Raw genomic sequence first — 20,879 nt, 5'->3', positions numbered from 1 at the left:
CATGATCTTAGAATTGTCTTAACATTTTTTCGTTTTCTCTTTGTACCAGGAACCTTTGCAACAAGGCCACTGGCCTGTAACGCATCTGGCCCTCAGGTATGTGGCTGAAGCCAAAGGGGACGCAGTGTCTATGATGCACCACACCATGGCCTCTCTAATGAGGCCTGGTTCTTAATGACTCACAGCCCGCAGCAGCAGACAGCCACGGCCAGCAGTGGGGCTTATCTCATTGGCACTCTGCGCTGTGCGGTTACACCTGTAACCTTTAGATCACTCCAAATTAGGCTGCTCCGGGAATCCTTCAGTAGTGATTACAAAACAGATCAAGTGGCCAGCAGAATTCTCATAAAAATTGTGCTTGAGGTCTGTGCTTGAATTTAAAGGAAGAATAATATGCTGATTGTGCAAATGCATGTTGCTCACAGAAGCCCACATCTGATCAGGCATTCTCTCTGCCGCTCCAGACGAGATTGCAACAGCAAGCTGTGTTTCTGTTGACTGGTTTCCATTATGCAGATGTAAATTAACACAAGCCAGACCAAATGGAGCATTGTGATAAATGAGCGCATAGTTCACTGAGATGAGCCTGGGAGGCAGCTGGGATCTATAGATGGGAGGTGAGCTCCTGACTTGTGCCAGTCAGTCATGCCTGCTGAGCATCACTCAAGGCCGAGTGCAGGTGCTGGTCAGCCAGGGGACAGGGTGCTTAATTGCATTGCACTTTAATAAGTCACACACTGTAGACGCATGGCTTTAATCATGCAGATGTCCCTACTGATGGCCAGTATCCGGGACATGGGTGTCTTTGGCTCATTAATGCCAGTGTCTTCATCGGACACCTGAGATTCACTTTAATGCATTCAATATTCAGAAGTCCTTCTCCTCACATACACCTGAACACTAAACCCTGCGCCTCGTCCTTTGCTCTTCCGTCTCTATCAATAGCCCAGAACTTATTGCTATTTCAGCAGTTTGTCAGCAGGATTGGATCGCAGCGATTGAGGGAGTTACCGCAGCCTCAGAATTCAAGGTGGTGAGGAACGAAGATGTATTAATTTAAGGGGAAAAACAGACTCTGAGGAACATTTTGTTTGGTGTAAATGAACACGTTTGAAGTCAAAACTGAAACAAACTGCTTTTGTCGGCCAAAGCAGATAAAGGGAAAGAGGCGTTCAGGAGAGACCCAAGTGATAAGCTTCATATTGATCCTGCTTGTGAGTCCTATGCAGTGCTCTTTGTTCACACTTGCTGTATGCAGAATAAACAATGAGCAGGAGGTCTCTGAGACCCAGTGAACCATAATGAAAAGTGGATTACACTTTGTCTTTTCTTTTTTTTAACACTCAAATGTTAGAATTCACGCTACTAAAAGGACATGGCAGGGATCTGTTCAGGCATGACAAATATCAGAGACTTTCTTGTCCTTGACATTCAGCCCTGTTTCACTGACACATGCTGCGCTGCACACAAATATTCCAGTAGAGGCACACAGCGACCAGATCTAACGGAGTAAGAGCTGGAATTTCATCTGTCTGTGATTACATATCCTGGACAGGTAATTAATGTCAGGTCAGATCAGAATCTCCTGGTAATGGAGAAAACAAACAAACCTTCCCTTTTCCTGTGGGTCTGTGTCAAATGCACAATCAAGTAGAGCTGTAGTCGGGCCTTAAAAGTTATACCCGACCCGAGCCCGACAGAATTCTGCCCGAACTCGTCCGAACCCGAATGACCTAGATTTTTTTATAGGGTAGGATGGTCTGTTGATCTGCCACCAGCCAAGAACATTGGTTTCATCTTCCATGACAGTCCTTTTAATGTAGGGAGATACCTCATCGTCTTCCCAGTCAGCTCGCTGTACATTTTCCCACTCCTCAAAATTTGCTCTTTTTGCCAGAGGATCGGTGTGCTCGTCTCTGGAGGGCTCTGGGTCACCGTGCAGAGCTTGTAGAAGAGTGTGGGCATGAGCATGTACGGCCTCCCTGTCTGAGTGTGACAACACTCTCAGCTGGTTAAATTTTGGCCAGAGGAATGATGCGTCTTATAGAGGTCCTGTATTATCACTTTACGCGCGAGCCAGTGCTCGTGCCGTTGACGCACGACTGCTTGCTGAGCGGAGTCCAGATTCACCTGACCGCTCATTTACCGCACAAGCCAGAGCCCGGCCCGAGCCCGGCCCCGAGCCCGTGTAAAATCATAGAAATTATGACCGAACCAGGCCCAGGTCTGGTCGGGTTCGCGGTCGGACAAATATCTTCAGCTCTGCAATGGAGAGTAAAAGCAGGATCTCTCTGAAGAACACTTTTTCAGAGAATGTTAGGAAAATAAATCCATAACTCAACAGCAAAATACACAGAACGACTAATAAGATTACGAACGGGAAGAACAATTTGTAAAAAACTAAAACATAATAACAACAGGGTATCCAAGACAGGTTACAGGTTAGAGTCCTGAGGAATTGCTAGAGTCAAATTCATACTAGTTTTCCGTGACTACCAACCCTAGCTTTAACAATGGTTTCAACAACACCAACTACATGTGACAACAATGTTAACAACTGGTAACAACCATAGACTGTATAAATAAAGGACGTAGTATCTGTTACGTCACCCATCTGTTCCTGAGTGCTGTTTTGAAGCAAATCGATGGCGGCAGCCATAATGGAAATGCCAGGCATATTGTGACGTAAAGAGGCGGAGCTTGAGCCTCTTAGCCAACAGTTATGTGTTCCCGACCGGGAGTCAAGTCAGTCATGTCCTTATTTGGGTAAAAACTCGTAATCCTAATATCTTCTGAACCGTTGCATTAAAAAAAAAATCCCCCCTGTATAGTGTGTGTTGATAGAGAAATTAGCTACTTAGAGCCAAGCTGTTTTTTTAACCAGGCTGTAAACGTGTTTATTAATGCTGCAAAGATCGTCTTTTTTGAATAGTTGTCAATGTGGTTTCCGGTGTTTCTGCTGCCAGCCTCAAGCGGATTCTCGATGAATTGCAGTTTATAACACTTCCGCATGGGCTTCATATTTTGAGACCGGAGGTTGCCGCTTGGTAACGATAGCAAAAGAGTAATGTGTCATAACACAGAACAATAACAATACAGAACTACAAAAGTTTCGTAGATTGAAACTCTTCAAATTATTCTGGTTATTCTAATACAGTTCTCAAGTTTTCTTGATAAGTACCCAAACAAGTAAATAAAGCATGTTAATACGGATTTAAATTATTCTCTGTTCTTTAAAAAAAAAAAAATCCATCATGTCAAAGGTAAACAGTTAAATTTGAAAGGTCCCTTATCAAAGTACTGTGTTTATTTAAAGGTTACGGTTGATTCAAAGTGGTGTAATGTCTGATTCCTATGAAAATCATATCACATAGAAGTTAAACTTTCATTATACAATTTTAGAACTGGCTAATTCATTATCATATAATTTAAATTCTGTAGTGATAACAAACAGAACATAATATGCTTATTTGGGAGTGCACTAAACATAATGAGAAACTCTCTGTGCATCAGTTGCTCTGTCCATCCGGTTTAATTTTTACAACAGTTTACATGCAAGGAAAGTGTTGAATAATTGATTCAGCTAAGAACAAAAGCAGCCACATTATTTTCATGTGCTCGTGTCACATCTTAATTCAGAATTCATAGCAGATGAAGGTCAGAAGAATCTCAAACCAGCCCTCTGACCTTTCAGAGGAATCATTAAGAGCAGTGTGGGGGGAGATGACGAAAACATCAATGTTCTGTTCACGCCTGCATTATCATTGCAGTAACCCTTGTGTAGGCTTAGTTAATGAGCACATATAACGTGAGCTTGTCACATTGTGGACAAGCCACTTGTAGTGTTTGAAGTGTGTACAGAGTTCATTGTATCCGGCCCTCTTGAGTTAATGTAGGCTTTTATTTCAGTGGGTAACTTCATTGCGTCCGTGGATACCAGGTGGGAGGGACACTGAAAAATGGGCTGAAAACTGTGCGGTTGGATGCGGAGGCTGTGCAGAGTAAATTGGTCTTTCAAGAGCAGCTTTTGTGAACTTTCCCCCTGTTGAGATTCTTGATCCCATAAGAAATGTATGAGTTTGTATGCACGCATGCGTGTGGGAGCAAGCGTGGAAGTGTGTGTCTTCTGTGTGTCATCATAAGCTCATTATTTTTCCTCTCTCCCACAGATCTGCGACTTGTCATCACCTCTCACAGCAAGTGTGTGTGTGTGTGTGTGTCGGGGCACAGCAGCACTTCTGTCACTTTGTGCTTCCAGAGCCCCCTCAGTCTCACAGAAGAAAAAACCCCAAGGACCACAGGCTGAAAGATTAGGTGAGCTTTAGGTCACGTGCCTCCGGCTGCTTGCTCTGGCCACATATTCAAGAAGATTGTATCACTTCTTTGGCCCTCTGCTTTAGGCGTACGACTGAGAACTTTAAAAAAAGAATGTGACAACTTTTGAGGTATTCTACTTTTTTCTTTTTCGCCCGTCAGAACAATGACTGAGGGTGGTGGTCTAATCACAGGAGCAATAAAAGCTTTCAAGTCAATCAAGTAGAGTCCCTGTAGTATTTAACAGGATTGTGCCAGAGAGGGGCCTGAATATGAAAGCAGCTTTAGCCCTTTAAAACATGTGTGCATGTTGATTAATCATCCTGTTAAGGAAATGAACATGACTTTAACCTCTGCCTGTTCAGATGAACTGCTACTTAGAGGAAGTGGAGGTCTGATTGATTTTCCTTCACGTGTGAGTGAACTACACGCTGCTATCAATGCAGAAGATTAGCTGAACATGTGAATGCCCCTGTTATTGGATACAGTCACTCAGAAATATTGAGCACAGGGCTCCTATAACAAACCAAAGCTCAGGCAGAGCACACACAATCTAATGTTTACAATAAACATACTATCATGATCTGTTATCTCCACACCGATGTAAAGACAAGTCAGATCTATCTGCTCGTTTTCATGTTTTTGCTGTGTTTAATACAGCCATGTGGGAGTTTTTATTCTCATGAGGCTATATCATGTTCAGAGGTCACCACACATAAGATATGTTACCACTAATGGCATCCAGGCATTAACCTATGAGGTATTTTGTGTGTCAGTCAAATGCGTGTCATCCATACATCCTTTATCTTAGGTCTAGCTATTTGCTAAGGTAAGACCTGTGGTGAATCCATCACTGTCATGTCTGTTGATCATATTCACTTTTCTTCTCCCTTTACATCTAATGAAATATCCTGCTGATCCAAACAAATCAGTGTCTCTGTCACAGTCAGGGTGGAGGTTTCATCTTTTTGTAGGTCTCACTGAAGGGTAATTGTTAAAGAAGCAGTGATACATGTTTTTAAAAAAGAATCAATGTTTATGTCTAAAGAGAAGTTTGAAAATATTTGGAGATACCCTCACTTGCTTTTAACAGGAGTGAGAATGTAAGATTGATACCTCAGTCTGTGTATGTGTCTACAGCAGAGGGCAGCTAGCTTAACCTAGCATTAGAATTGAAACCGAGGAAGCAGCTTGTCTCACTCTTTGCAGATGCCACAAAATTCAATTACACGTACCTCTAACAGACCAGAAGTAAAGCAAGTGTCCACCCTTTATTACATTTGATTGTCTGTTAATTGCTACAAACACGCAATTAAATGATGCAACATACATTAGCCATGAGCTAAGCTAACATTCACATATTTTTGGACGCTGTAGCCTCTGAGTTGCCCCTCCATCATTGCTCAAATTTATGAAAAAAAAAACAATATGATAAATACTAGAGCACAAACTAGAGGGGACTGTGATGTGCAGAGACGAAAAACCTAATTCAGCCAAATGGTCGTGTCTGTCAGAGGCACTACCAGCGTACATTAGGGAGCTTGAGAAGTTTAGTTTAGTTTAGTTTAGAAAACTTTAATGTCCTCCAAAAGGCAATTTGTTTACAGCACAGCATTAAAAAACACAACAACATGAAAGGTACATCAGACACACAACAAAGTGATCCAAACAACCCATAGTAGCTATTTCACTGTAGTAGTCAGTGCTAGCCCAATGTTAACAACAATCACAGCTTAAATACAAATAAATAAAATAACATTGGTGTACTTGTAGACAACCTTAATTAGATCACTTGTGAATCTTATTTAATTGAGTTCTTACCATGGGAATTAATGAGTTTTTAGCACGATTTGTTCTTATCTTTGGGTATCTATACCTCCGGCCAGAAGGGAGTAGCTGAAACTCGACTGAGAGTGGGTGTAGTGAGTCCATGCAGACTTTATCTGCCTTCACAGCCAGCCTGCTCAGGTACAGAACTACCTTTAAAAAATACATTTAAACATTGGTTAAAAACAAACCAGTCATTCACACATGAATAATCGGTTTCCTAATTTGATGCTAATTTGTCCTCACCTTCCATCCTGTTTTTTTATAATGTCACAAACGTTTTGTATGTAAAATCTGTTTGTAAGTCAGTTTGTGTTGTGTCCTGTTAACTGTTTTGTGACATCATGTAGTTTTATGTTTTATGTGAGTACCTGCCTTAGGACTACGGATGATATTTACCTGTTGTGCTAATTCCGGCATATTTACAATGAGGCATACTGTTCAAAGAAATGTTGATAAAGTGCATTGTCCTAATCAAATAAACTCAAATTCAATTATCAGGAACTTTTTTATTTGACTCTTGTCTCTGTGAATTTATGAAACAGTCTGAAAATTAAACCATAGGACTTCTCAAAATTGTGTTCACACATAAACATTATCAAAACATTGCCTCTCTTTTGAAAACCTTGCCTTAATTACATCTTCTGCCCGTTAGCTATGTTTGCCCTTCTGCCATAACTATGCCTTAAACACAGCTTTTTGGTGTTGATAAAATTAAATTCTTTAAAAGAAAATGTAAGCTTTGAAGAGTTTTATTTCTGGAGGATTTGATATTTTTAGACAGTGACACAAGCTGCCTTGACTTGTTCAGGCTATGCTAATTGAACTGGCTTCTAGCTGTAGATATTTTTCACAGATAAGTAGTGTACATTTTCTCATCTTATTCTTGCAGGGAGTAGATGTTGCCTTATTTCTCCCTTCTTTGTCCATTTCAGATTACCATAAACTAAATTAGCTAAAGTTTAAACCAATATTTTAGACAGTTATCTAGTCTTATCTAAAGAACTACGTCTAAGGCAGGGGTTCCCGAAGTGTGGGTCCCCCTGGGGACACAAATGGGGGGTCGTGAGATGTCTTCAAGAATGTTTTTTTTTAAGTTATCTAAAAATAGTACATTTTACCCTTTATAGTCAAAAATATAGACAAAAATAGTAGCAACATTTGAAATAAAACCTTGAAAATAGAAAATGGAATGAGTTTTCTGCCTTTCTTTCATTAGATGACTTCTAAGTTTAGGGTTAATGAACAGTTAATTATCAAAAGCATCAGTAGCAGTAGGTTAATTCATAAAGGAACAGGAAACACAGACACATGCTCATATAGGTAGGCTAACTTTCTGCAGACCAGCTAAATGAAGCCACATTAAATCACTTTGAGGGACAGTGGGGGTCACGAGTCCTTGGCACCTATATTTTGGGGGTCGCGGGCTCAAAAGTTTGGGAACCCCTGGTCTAAGGTGATTGTGTTACTTGAGGTACCCCTGTAAAGTAAGCAACAACTAAGTTTTGTAGCCTACTTTAAAGAGCTAAAAAGTGTGGAACAACTTTAAAATCTAAACCATGTATTTTTTTTCCTGCTCAGAGTGAAGAATGGGGTTATCTGTTGCCTTGCCAGCCCTTCTGCTTGTTTTTGGCTTGACCACTAATGTATGGAGTCTGAACCCCGATGACCCTAATGTGTGCAGCCACTGGGAGAGGTGAGCATTATCCTCCTTGTGTTTGTCATTGCAAATTCACATTTATATGGAAAGAAAAACTGCTTGAGTTTAGCAGCTCCAGCTCCCAGGGATAAGGGCGTCGATCCTGCATCTCTTGATGTACCTGTTACAAACGCTCCTAACCAAAGTTCCAGATCTATTTTCAAAGTCCATACAGCAGTATCGATCCCACACAACTCAGGTCGCCAGGCAGCTGAGAGATGGGAGGAGTTGCAGCTTCAAATGAAATACGCAGGCAAATTGATCAGTGTACTCTCATCCCAATCAATCACGACAGCCATATAGCCTGAATAATTATTAGTTGTGCTGGGCAGTGTCACTTATGAGAAATAAGCAGGAATAATTTCTGCCCTCAATGCAGAGGGGAGGAAAGAAAGCTGTGAAGATATATTATCTAGATTATTGCCTGACCAAGGTGAAGGTACTTGGGGATGGTCGTTCCACCTTGTTGGCATCAAAATGAATTCTTCAGGCGAGCGGTGTTCATGGCTTTGAGGTCCTCCAATATCCTCAGACTGCCTCTGGCTGAATATATCACCAGTATGAATCACCTAAAAGCTATTTTCCAGTATTTTCTTTTGCATATCACAGTTATTGTATTACTTTAATCAGAACTGTATCCACTGACCAAACCTGGGTGCTGTTATTGTTTTTTTTTCCTCACTAAAATGAAATTCTGTGTTCAAAGCATGATCCTTCACTAATGAAAGATGTAGTCAGATCATTGATTTCAGCATAATATCAATGCAAAATGTAAAAATACCCAGTTGTAAGAAAAGGTCTTCAAGTAGAGAAAAAACGTATCATAAAGAAAATACATAATTTATTTTATGTCCTAAATTAATAACAGCTCTAAGGAACGTCTGCAAAAAAAGGCCCTTGTTCCTGTTAGATGTGATCTTGATGAAGTGTAAATACTCACACATTAATGTTAAAGCAGACTTTTGATGTTATTAGTTGAAGCTTTGCTACTTTTAAGCACTTAATACACAGTTTAAATTTTTAAACAAGTGATTTGTCAAAGCCTGGGTTTGGCCCTCCTTGGAGAGGTAAGTAGATAAAATATGAGGTGCCTTTGATTTACAGAGCAGAGGAGAGTTCTCCATAATGTTACATATTTTAGGAAATATAGACTATCTTTTTAAAAAAATCTATATATTTATTGCTTTTATAAACAATGAAAATACAGCCTTAACAAAAAACAGCAAATCTAAAAATAAAAGCCACCCCCCTCCCAAAAGGAAAATTTAAAAAAGAACAAAAAAAAGAGCATGACTGTTGCAATTGCAGCCTTGATCACATTAAACCCTTATCTTAAGCAGTTCTTATTAGGAAAAAAAACCAAAAACGTGAAAAAACAAAGGCACATACTCGCAGCAGGATGATGCAGTTAAGACACTTAATATTAATAATATTAATCTTTTCCACAAAGAAAGTTTAGCAAAGGGTCCCAAATCTTATTGAACACACTTCCACTGTCTTCGTTGTGAAATCTCAGCCTCTCAAGATGCAGAGTGTTTGCCATTTCTCCCAGCCACAGATCAAAGGTGGGCAATATAGACTATCTTTCCCTCTTTGGGCCTTAAACACTTTAGGAGGGAACATGCCTTTGGGTAAACTTCTTATTTGTTCTGATAACATTACAAAGTACTCAAACTGGAAACTGTTTTTATAAGAGAAGGTTTGGGAAACAAGTTTCTTCCCATTTAAAATTTTAATCTGAGAAAATACATAATACATTATAGCTGTAAGATAATTGTAGAGAAGTTCAATACCTCCCTTGTAGGTGCAGTAAAGCTGAAGTATAAAAAAGTACTAAAACAACTTATTTTATCCACTGCTGTCTCTACGTTTCTGTCTTTTAGCTATGCTGTGACCGTCCAGGAGTCCTACGCTCACCCATTTGACCAGATCTATTACACCAGGTGCACCGACATCCTCAACTGGTTTAAATGCACACGGCACAGGTATGTTTGGAAGAGTCTCCTCATCTATCTCCATATATGTGTGACAAGCATCCTGTACCGCCCCCCCAAAATCTGAGCCAAGTCTATGAAGGCCACATTAACTGTCCTTGTTAATGTGACTGACAGTGAAGTGGTCAAAGCCGGGATGCCTTTGACTGTAATCATCTTGCTGTAAAAGGTTTAATTACCACATTAAGGGTTTATAGTGGGCATCGGACTAAATAAGTACAGAGTCACCTCCTAAATGCTGACTTTTATGAAGTTTGGACTTTTGTTTATCCTTGTTTTACTTTGAGAAATTGCCAATGACAACAGAAATCTTGGACCAGCTTACTTACACCCTCCACATACATACCAGACCTTCAGAAAGGGTCACTCTTTACCTCATGTTGCTGTCTCTGTGTCTGTTTTTCCAGGATCAGCTATAAGACAGCTTACCGGCGGGGAGTGAGGACCATGTATAGGCGCCGCTCACAGTGTTGCCCTGGTTACTTTGAGAGCGGAGACTTGTGTGTCCGTGAGTATCCCCCTGTTTTAAACTCCTCTGTCCTCCGTGATGACATTTAAGGCCATGTCTGTTAGACGTTTAGAAAAGTAGGAAATGGTAGCATTGATCGTTTCTGCGGGTGGCTCGCAGCTGCCCCGTCGCCTCTGTCGGCCCCCGCTCCAGTCTGATCCTCTTTATATGAACACCCAATAATACGCCATCACCACCTCCTCCTCAGTCAGCATGCAGCCATCCATGTGAATTTACTAAGTTTCAGATGATTGAGCATGATTTAACAAGAAGGCACAGTATTTTACACGGCACACAGCTCCTCCAGCCAGAGTAATTTAATTGAAGTTGTATAACAATGAGAAAAATTAACGAGCCAAGAGGGTCCAGGTTACAGACTGAGTAGGTATAGCACCCTCCATAAAACCACAGCAGAGTTCAATAACATAAAAAGGAGCCGAAGCCGTGAAAATTAGACTGTAGCAATGTGCTGATAACAATCCCTCACTGTCATTTCCACAGCTTCATTAGCGTACATTGACTTCTATTTTTATTCCCGCACATCAAACTGAATATTTTTGCATGTTGGCCAAATAAAGACAGAACATATAGCTTCTGAGATTTAAGTTTTTGATACTCTCGCCTTACCTAATGTTTTATTCCCTTTCAGTAAGATAAGATTCACACTTTAATATTTTCCTAGATCTTTTGCATCATGAGGGAGTTAGCGTTACAGTGACTACATCCGTGAAGGTCTGCTCTTTTGACCACAGCCGGGCTCGTCCTTGTCTGCTAGCCTCGGGCAGTGGAGAACCTGGAGGCCTGCCAGCAAAGAATAAGAGCCGGTGTGATTATCGAGGGGTCTTGGAAAGGGGAGGTGCAGCTTGATCAATAATGTATTCATTAACCATTTGACTGACAAAAGAACTTTTTGTTCATTAACAGCCTTTTTCAGGGTGTTAACCAGGTGAACCTGTGAATGGTGGAGGTGCCTTTCAAATCCGGCCTTCTCTTTAAAGGCTTTTATTTGATATTATGTCTGGCAAGGCTTTAAAAAAGCAGCCTCTTTGACCCTCTTTCAGGCGAAGTGGGGCGACTGAGTTGACAGGGTTGAGAGGGCAGTTTTGCTTTCTGCTGCCTTTGCAAACTCTTCCACCCCTTTTAATCCTAGCACTCTCTCTACCAGGATTAAGAGATTTGTACTCCCTGAGCTGTTTTGCATGCAGTGACAAAAAGGGGCATTAAAGGGTAAATCAACCCAAAATTAACTCAAGCTGTCTATTTATGGACACATTCTTGTTTACTGAAGACAGAACAGCCCCTTATGTGTGATGGAAGTTTACTGTAGCCCTATCAATAGATAGTGTTTCTATAAAAAATGGGTTGTCTTTTCAACTCTTCTTTCCTTTTCTTTTTGTTGGAAAACATGTTGTTTGTATTAGAAAATATGGTGGACATGAAAGCTGCCCAAAAGTGACACCAAAAGGTTTGGTGCTCCCCCTATTAACTGGCTGTGGACTAGTCCCCCTCCTCCATGTTAACAGACTGGACATGGATCAAACCTTAAGATCAAAATACAGGTCCATTTTTTTACCCAATCATAGTTCTTGTCATTTTTTTTTTTTTTTAAGTTATATATTTGGGCTTTTTCGCCTTTAATGGAGAGGACAGCTGAAGAGAGACAGGAAATGTGGTGAGTAGAGAGTGGGGGAAGACCAAGCGGCAACCTCTGGTCTAAAAATATGAGTCAATGCGGAAGTGTTAAAAGCTGCAGTTCATCGAGGATCCGCTTGAGGCTGGCTCCAGAAGTACCGAAAGTCACATACACATGAATGGGAAAAAGACGATCTTTGTAGCATTAATAAACATATTTACAGCCTGGTACAAAAGACGAGTGTAATCTGAATAGCTAATTTCTCGATGTCCTCTCACTGTGAGGGGGGTGAATTTTTTTCTAACGCAGCAATTTCAAAATATTGAGATTACTAGTCTTCCAATGAGAGGCACAGCTGCCTGTGGGAACACTGCAGCTGTTGGCTAGGAGGCTCAAAGCCTTCCCCTTTATGTCACACTGACTCAACAGAAGCAATATGGCTGCTGCTGCCAATTGGCTTCAAAACAGCGTTCTGAAACAGATGGGTGACGTCACAGATACTTCGTCCATATTTTTTACAGTCTATGGGGAAGACATGCAGTAAATGGTCGACCAGCCGGGAATTGAACTGGCAACCTCGACGTCGAGGACTGTAACCTCTATACGTGGGGTGCCCAGACCACTAGGCCACCAGTTCTTGTCATTTTAATTGGTTCTCATTATTCTAATTTATTTCCAAACAGTCACTATTCAGATAAGTTTAGTTTATTAGTTTAACAAGTTGCTTGATGCTAATAATTGGGTAGAACACCATGGTTGACATCTCTGATGATAGATGCGGCCCCTGTGGTGCTATGATTAGCAGATTAGAGGAGAAATGACAAAAGAAAATGTGACAAACTCTGACAGAAAAGGAGTCATTGAACTTTCTGTAACTGTGTGTCTGCTTCAAACTGACACAAGAAGTAAGTAAGTAAGTACATTTTATTTAGTATAGCACCTTTCATAGAATAAAATCACAAAGTGCTTCACAGGAAAAATATTCAAATGAAATCATAAAACATTAAAAGAAGCAGACAATAGCATAATTAAAACATTAGTCGAAGGCCTCTTTAAATAAATGTGTCTTTAAGAGTTTTTTAAAAGTGACAACAGAGACAGCTGAGCGAATATTTACAGGAAGAGCATTCCATAATGTTGGTGCCACCACTTCAAAAGCATGGTCACCAGCAAGCCCTGGTCAGAAGACCTGAGTGACCTACTGGTGAGGTAGGGGTGGAGCAGGTCGGCAATATATTCAGGAGCCTGACTACGCAGAGCTCTATACACAAAAACAAGAACCTTAAAATGAATCCTGAATTTAACTGGAAGCCAATGTAGGGAAGATAAAATCGGAGAAGCTGTTATGCTTCTGGCTGGCCAACCTGAGGGATCTCTGTTGTTCTAAATGCAAGTTTAATGTGGGGTTTTTTTTCAGCTTAAAGTCGTGCCTACTGCTCAGACTCTGGCTCCAAAATCTCAAAGTATCAGAACCTGTTTTTGGGTGTATTTCGGCTTCACTTTCCAGAGCTGGAGACACATTGTTCATCTTTAAATACAGTCAGTGGTGCCACATTAGTACTCACATCAGCGTAAAGGAGAGAAAATTGAATGATGCGAAGACCCTCAATGAACCAAAATTATCACAAAAACACACAAAGGAGAACACTTCTTACGCTCCATCAGCAGCATTATCTTTAAGGATGTTTTTTTGTATCCTTATTTGTTCTTTTGTTTCATCATGTCTTGTGGAAGTTAATTTTCTCAAAACTCTCCCCCCACCAGAAAGCTGAACTTGGATCTGTTTCGCTTCAATTAGCACTTGAAGTTTCCGTCAAGAGGTCTTTATTAATTCTGTGACCTTTGATCTGTCGTAAGTCATTACTTTAATCTGTAACTAGCCTATGAAGTGGATGTGAGAAACTCATTCCCCTCCTAATAAGCATGATTATTACAGTTGTGAACGAGGAAGTGAGGAGAACTCGCTAATGACAACAGCTCGTAATATCTTCAGAGGCTCACAGGCTCTGCAGGGCTGTGTGAGTCCCTCTTTTTTTGCAGAGTATTTGGGCCAGATGACTCCTACATGACTCTTGCCTGTCCAGCCTTGAATCATAATTCCAGAAATGACTTTGGTGGCAGAATTAGTGAGGTTTGAAAGTTTGTTTTGCAGGGAGCCATATGCTGGATGCACACATCATATTTGGGTTTTGATGATCAGGAAGATGATGAGATTTTTCCTCCAGAAAGGAATTCGGTGCCTTTGATTTCATTTTCATTTTGGCTTTGTTGAATTTTTTAATGCTTCAAAGACACAGTTTTAAAATAAATCATCTCTGCACTAGATGGAGAGCATGTGGATGGAAGGAGCTGTTTGATATCTTCAGTGAGCACATCCCTTTCATTGATTTATCCATCAGTTCATCACAATGTTCTGCCTTTCTTTCAGGTCACTTTCATCACTATTGTACTACAAATTTACTACAAAATCACAAACAAACTGGTTGTACAAGTAGGGTTTTTCCCTGGATGCAGCAAAGCACTCCAGAACTGGGGAAAGCTTTGCAGTTTGACTATACAAATGTATTTTATCTGACATTTTAAAAGATTGTAGTTTGAATGGGGAGGAATATTAAATGTATTAACACTGCATGACAATCACCAATTAGCTCCATTGTTCCCTGTTCTGATAACACCTCTGCATAATGAGTAAGATTAGCCTTTTATCTAGATGAAAGACTCAATTTTCCAACAGATTCCTTAGACATGAGTTAGGCAGAGTGATTCATGAATTTCAATTAAAATGAAAGACCTACCTCCTACTTTATTATGCCATCCCTTCAGTACACCGGATCAGATCTCAGGAGAAGGGTGCGCTTCATCCTTTCTCCCATATTCAAAACTTAATTTCCATATTTCTTTTTTTCTCCAAAGGATGTGACACATTTGCATTTCCCTGTTCTCTTTCGCTGATCAGAATTTGCTGATTGAAAGTAAACGAAATCAACTCATCATGGTGACATTGAATTCGTCTCCTTTCCTCTTTGAATATTCTGCATACCGCGGACTCATTGATCACATGGAGTCAATCTCCCACCTTCGTCAGCACAAATCTTGAAGCTCTTCCCCATTTTCCCTCTCCTGCCTTACTGTAATTAGACAGTTTTCTGCCACAGTACTGGTGCTCAGAAATCTGCCCTAAATTATCTTTCAATCTCTGGTTTACCATTTTTGCCTTGGGAGCATTTCTGCGATTAGCACCAGCTCATGGGTGTTTGGGATTCACTCCTTTTTCTCCTCTCTCCTGCTGCATCCCTCCTGCTGGCGGTGGATCCTAATCGAAGCCTGATTGAGTGATAATCTATAGCAACACTGTTCAGGCTTGCAGCCTGCTCTCTGCTGACCTCTCTGCCTGCAGGATGAGCGCCATAGTATTGAAAACAGAGCAACAAAACTGCCCCAGGCTAGTGCTGTGTAACAAAAATAAAACATCACATATGCTGTCCTCTTGCCCTTTTCCACTTGTGATCATCAAACAAGGAAAAACTAAAGAACAAAAAGGAGCAAAACTTGGACGAAGTGTTTCATGATCAGCGAAGGCGATGGCGTGTCTGTTCTGCTGTCCTTGGATTGTGTATCATCCCTCCACAGGCCGTGTTAGTGGACTGCTGATTCTCATCAGGCGGGGTTTCTCTCTCTTACTGGCCTGACGGTCTCATTCCTCAGATAAGAGTCTGCACGTCTTAACCCTGCTGGTCAGATGACCTTGGCTGCCACAGATTTATTCATGCTAAGTGCCTATTTTTGTGATACATTTCTTTCTTGGCTCCACACTAAAAAAAATGGCGCTGTGGCTAAAAAGAGAGAAAAAAAAAAACTCCATGTAGGTCACTTTATTATTCGGCTGAACCAAACCTCTGACTCTTGTGAGTGCGCTCCCAGGCATACTGATGCCAACCCAATCAATCGGGTGGCGTGTTGCTCAATATGAATGATCAAGAAAACTGCACACTTTGTAAACACTGCAGTGCCTGGGTCTGCTACATTAAAGCATCACTATATGACAAAGGACTGGCTGATCAAATTAGAAGGGATTTACAGCTTGTACCTTCATGGCTAAGTCTGCTGATTACAGCTCATTGTGGAGAGTCAGGCTGTGTAATAAATAGAGATGTTGACCAAGGACTCAATCTCCTAAGAAATCATTTAGCCTTGTGTCAAGTAGACAAGATTGATGCTGAATATGAGTGCCATGGTTAAGATTTAGCCCCCTGATGGTATTAGGGAGATATTGAGTGTTCAATTTTATGGGCCATTTTCCTTCAGCTGTTATCTGGGTGGTTTTCATTATGCTGTTTATTGGTGGTTTAATGATGTTTTACTCTCTGCTTGTGTGTGTGCTAACTCAATTATAAACCACACTGATGAGGGATGGTCTGTGTTTCTCAGCTCTGTGTACAGAGGAGTGTGTCCACGGCCGTTGTGTGTCTCCGGATACATGCCAGTGTGAGCCCGGATGGGGCGGACTGGACTGCTCTAGTGGTGAGTGCACTTTTCCTCCTAAGCTTACAATTAGTCACTTAGACTCATTTATTTCTAAATGGCTTTCACAGCCAGTTAGACCGTAAGAATTTCCTGTGAATCTGTTTTGCCTCAATGTGCGTCTATCTCAAAGCTGCTTAGCTTTGTATCCTCTCTTCTTTGCAAACACAGCCAATGGAACAGGTAAGTCACAATGAATTCATTCTCATTTGCTGGAAGTGGAAGTGATTTGCTTGATGAATATAGCGGATGGATGGATGGTTGCACCCCCCCCCCCCTCCCTTGTGTCTACTGAGCTTTCTGTTATAATCTTAATCATGATTAGACTGGTGCCCATGGCTTGTTCAGTGGAATGAGGAATCAATGCCAGGCTGAACACACCATTGTGCTGGCCTCTCTATTTACTAGGGTTTCCCCGCAGCTCCCAGAGCTGGACTCAAGGAGTGATGGGAGGGTGGAGGTGAGCGAATCCATCCTGCAATCAGCTAAATGCTGGAGCGTCACTAAGGCTAGCCAGGAGTAGGGAATCTATTTACTCCTTCCTGATATTTATGTCTGCAGAGAAATAGAAAATGTGCATACAAGAGGCTGTTTCACACAGATAGCAGTGACCCATTCCACATTTTCTGCATCTACATTTCTGACCCCAAATTCTTCCTCTACTCTGTCTGCTCCATGTAGCATTTCACTGCCTGTTGCACACTTAGGAATGAGTAATGGGAGCTAAAATCATATCACTAGTGTTATTGTATGGATCTATGAGTTTTCATTAGCAGGAGAGCCATTCCCTGATTAGCAACCGTGTGTAAATCAGCTGCCCTCGCTGCAGCGCCGGCCCAATGGAGGTGGATTCATGGGCGTAGATGACAAGCCGGAGCTGTTTGCTGGTGCAAACTCTGTCAGACTGGTGATGGTCCAATGGGGATGATGTGAGGTTCAGGGCCCCCAGGGGGACTCTTGTTCCCACTGTTGGTTGGTTAGGAGTGCAGCCGTGTGTGTCTTCCTGCCTGCAGGTGCTGCGCTAATCCACCTTATTAAAACAGACTTCATGATTGAGACAGAGGCATTATTCATAACTTTAGATTTCCCTACCAGGCATGATTCCAGGCTTTTTCATTTACGAGCTTTCATCTGTAGAAATGAGGAATGTGTGCCAAATTTTAAATTAAATCTACCCCCCCCCCCCACCCCGCCCTGATTTTTTCCCCCCTGTCTTGTAAATGGTTCAGCATGTTTTTTGTCTTTTACTGTAAATTTAACTTTTCAACTAGCTCAGAAAGGTGATGGGAACATAACTTGTTGTTCTGTAAGTGGATGCTGCCCTGATCATCTGGCTCATACATTATCTATCCTCCAAGTTCCAGCACCATCACTGCCATGGTTCACTTTCTGTTTATTTTACTACCATTATGTTTCAACCGAGGTGTTTGTGCTCACATAAAAGCGAATTCCCTGATACGACGGCTGGTTAGAGGGCAGAATGAGCAGGTCACATGATGAAGGATGAGTGAATGTGATTAAAAAAAGAAAAAGTGTGTCGCCTCGGCTCAGAGATGAAGAGCTGCCGTGGGATGCAGAGCGGCCTAAAGCTGAAGTGACAGCCTTTTTCAGCTGCCGATCTGGAGCTCGATCAAAGGCTTGGACCTCGTTTCTGGAGCAGCACCCACCAGGAAGCAGTTTTGTATATGGGTCAGGTGGTGAAAATAAAAGAGTTGTGCTGTTTGTGGTCAGAGCAGGCAATAAGGTGATGGTGCTGGAGCAGAGGAGGGGGTCAGTAAGTTGTGTAGGGGGAAAGCAGTGAAGATATCGTCTGTTTTTCGCCCGCTGGTGTCCACCTGCTGTAGCCAGAAAACATTTCATCCTCTTCCCCGGCCCGAGGCGATGGTCCCACTGAGATCAGACCTGCTCTGTGACCCGCCTGCAGTCCTGGGGTGTCTTAGATTCATCTCAAGGACACGCTGGTGGACGTGGACAACAGATAAAACAGCAAAAACAGGATGTTTGCTGTCGACAAATGTGGATTTGGAGCACTCTGAGCTGAGGCTTTGTTTTCCCATAAGAGTGATGAATGATTAATTGTTGATGCTGGTTGGTGTGATTTCTCTCTGATGCCTGCGTGTGTTTGTGTTTCCTGAGTGTGGTGTTGAACATGCCTCTCTGATCACTTCATGCAATTACTTTTTATTTTTTATTTCAAGCTGAAGGCCTGAAGGTTACATGTACCTATGATTCTGTCTTTCTATGTGTCTGTTTTTCTCTGTTGTGCTTGTGTTTTCTGCTGCTTTGCGTCCTTCTCTCTTTATATGGAAATGTGTTATTGTCTTCTTTTCTCTGACACACTGTGGATACTTTGTTTTGTCAGTAGTTGTTGTCTTGAAAAACAACACAGCTCTCAGTAGGATTTCCACCATGTAAGTAAAAGCAATAGTTTAAAAACATTAGACTCAATAAAACGGGGAGAGCAGTAGTTCTCTTTTTTTGTAAAAGCAATCAAGGTAGATGGAGCTGTACTTATGGGACTGAGCAGTATGTCTTTGGTCATTTTACTCAACTTAAGTGAAGTGCAAGGTTTTGCTTAAGCAGTGATGTTATTGGTTGTAGCTTGCAACAAATATATGTTGCTGTAAAAAGAAGCAGGATATGAAATGAGGAAATCAAATCTTTGCGGAATATTACAAGTTATAGAAGGCCTGCTACACAATCTTATGAGTTTCTCCGGTTAAGATAGACTTCATTTCTCTAAAGCAAAAGAAAATGACCCGTTCTCTTCGCCTCTATCACTGCAAACTATTCAGCTCTTGATGAGTCTGACACAGGGGTTACTATTTGCTATAGTAATAACAGCTTTTCAAACACAGTGTGATAAAGATAGATGTTTAGGTACGAGGTGTATTTAGCCATGACTGCCATCACTTGTGAAATATGCGGTGCAATGAAGCACTATCATTGATTTCATGTGCTTCAGTTGGATAATGATACGTTCCCAGGTTGAAGGAACGCGTGTGAATAAGGAGCTTTTACTTTTTCTCCTCTCTGCCTGCCTTTAAGCTTGCATTCCCTTATAGTGGTGGAAATGATCACGTGCCTGTGCAGAGTTTCTAAAAATCAATGCTACCCACATTCTTAAAAGTCCAAGGAGTAGTTGAGCTTTGTTAACCACAGAGCATCCTCTGTGTTCTAAGGAGAGATCTATCACACTTAACAGCCAAATCTAATGTGGTTGGTCAGCCGCGGTCCATGAGGTAACATATTCCTCCTTAATGTATTCAAATGGGAAGGCAGTCACTGCTGCGGGTGCTTCACACATGGTTAATTGATGAATGTGGCCTATGAACACTTGTTTATGGGATATTGCACCAAACAGAGGGGGTCACATGCTCCTTATATTATGTTAATTATCAACTAAAACAGTAAGATTATTCATTATTAAGGCTATTTATCAGTGATTGGTTTTATTACATATTGAAGTCATTCCATTGAAATAAAAAGTGAGGCAGAATCAAGCAGACATTAAGCTTTGTTAGCAAATTTAATCGCGGAAAACTTTGACCAACAAGCGCGTTTGTGACATGAAATGCATGAATGCATAACCAGACCCCGAACTATGAAGTTAAACTTCATTTTGGCTTGAAAAATACCCTGGTGAGGACTCCCTCTGGCACCCGTCGACAGCATTTACACATTATTCTCCAAAGTGCATCAGTGCCAGATGGTTCCCCTCCAATCCCACAGCAGTAGGACATTGACATGCATCGCTGTCAAAGACCAAGAGACTGTGAATTACATTGAACAGGACAGAGCTGCACACACATATTAACCGCCGCTTTGCATGTCACTCCAAATGTCTCGTAACTTTTCTCTCAAACTACCTTCTTCATCAGGAATACAGATCAATAATTCAATATTTGTGCATGTGTGTGGCTCTTTACACGAGTATGTAGGCGACAAGTCTCTGACACAGAGGCCACATACCAACAACAAGCAGGGAGATTCGATTGGCACACCAGTTTTTAAACAAAAAGTCTAAGTCTATTAAATTCCTCATTACTCTCCATGTAAAAGAGACATTTTTGGAGAATAATAAATATTCTATTATTCTGAAAGGGGTTCCTCGCTCCATGTAACAGTCGATGCCAACTGCCTCATCCGTTTTGGTAGATCAAAGCAGCCAAGGCAGCAGTATTTCTCGAGGGGACATGAGATGGACCAATACATAGCACCTCCTGGAACACACTTACCACTCTGTGCATCTGTATGTGTGCGTGTGTGTTTGTTTTTGTGTATCCATGAAACCCTCCTGCCTTGACAGAGCTTTGTTTCTGTGTAGTTCACTGGGCTCCTGGGGAGTGTTGCAGCCAGTTTATATACTGCCAAGTATGTGAC

General features: G+C 41.4%; 1 protein-coding gene across 2 annotated transcripts in view; it reads left to right on the top strand.

Annotated features, from left to right (window-relative positions):
• The window catches only part of megf11 (multiple EGF-like-domains 11), a 103,888-nt gene that overhangs the window by 22,338 nt on the left and 60,671 nt on the right, over window positions 1-20,879 (top strand). For both annotated transcript variants that reach the window (XM_034684828.1, XM_034684829.1), the window contains exons 2-6: window positions 4,170-4,314; window positions 7,723-7,837; window positions 9,724-9,825; window positions 10,242-10,342; window positions 16,404-16,496. In XM_034684828.1, coding sequence (XP_034540719.1) covers window positions 7,731-7,837; window positions 9,724-9,825; window positions 10,242-10,342; window positions 16,404-16,496 — 403 coding nt within the window. In that variant the 5' untranslated portion in view covers window positions 4,170-4,314; window positions 7,723-7,730. The remainder of the gene's footprint in view (window positions 1-4,169; window positions 4,315-7,722; window positions 7,838-9,723; window positions 9,826-10,241; window positions 10,343-16,403; window positions 16,497-20,879) is intronic.

Source organism: Notolabrus celidotus, chromosome 6 (genome assembly GCF_009762535.1).
Source record: "Notolabrus celidotus isolate fNotCel1 chromosome 6, fNotCel1.pri, whole genome shotgun sequence".
Classification (NCBI taxonomy): Eukaryota; Metazoa; Chordata; class Actinopteri; order Labriformes; family Labridae; genus Notolabrus; species Notolabrus celidotus.
The sequence above is the reverse complement of the archived record's forward strand: the minus strand, read 5'-3'. Positions and strand labels throughout refer to the sequence as shown.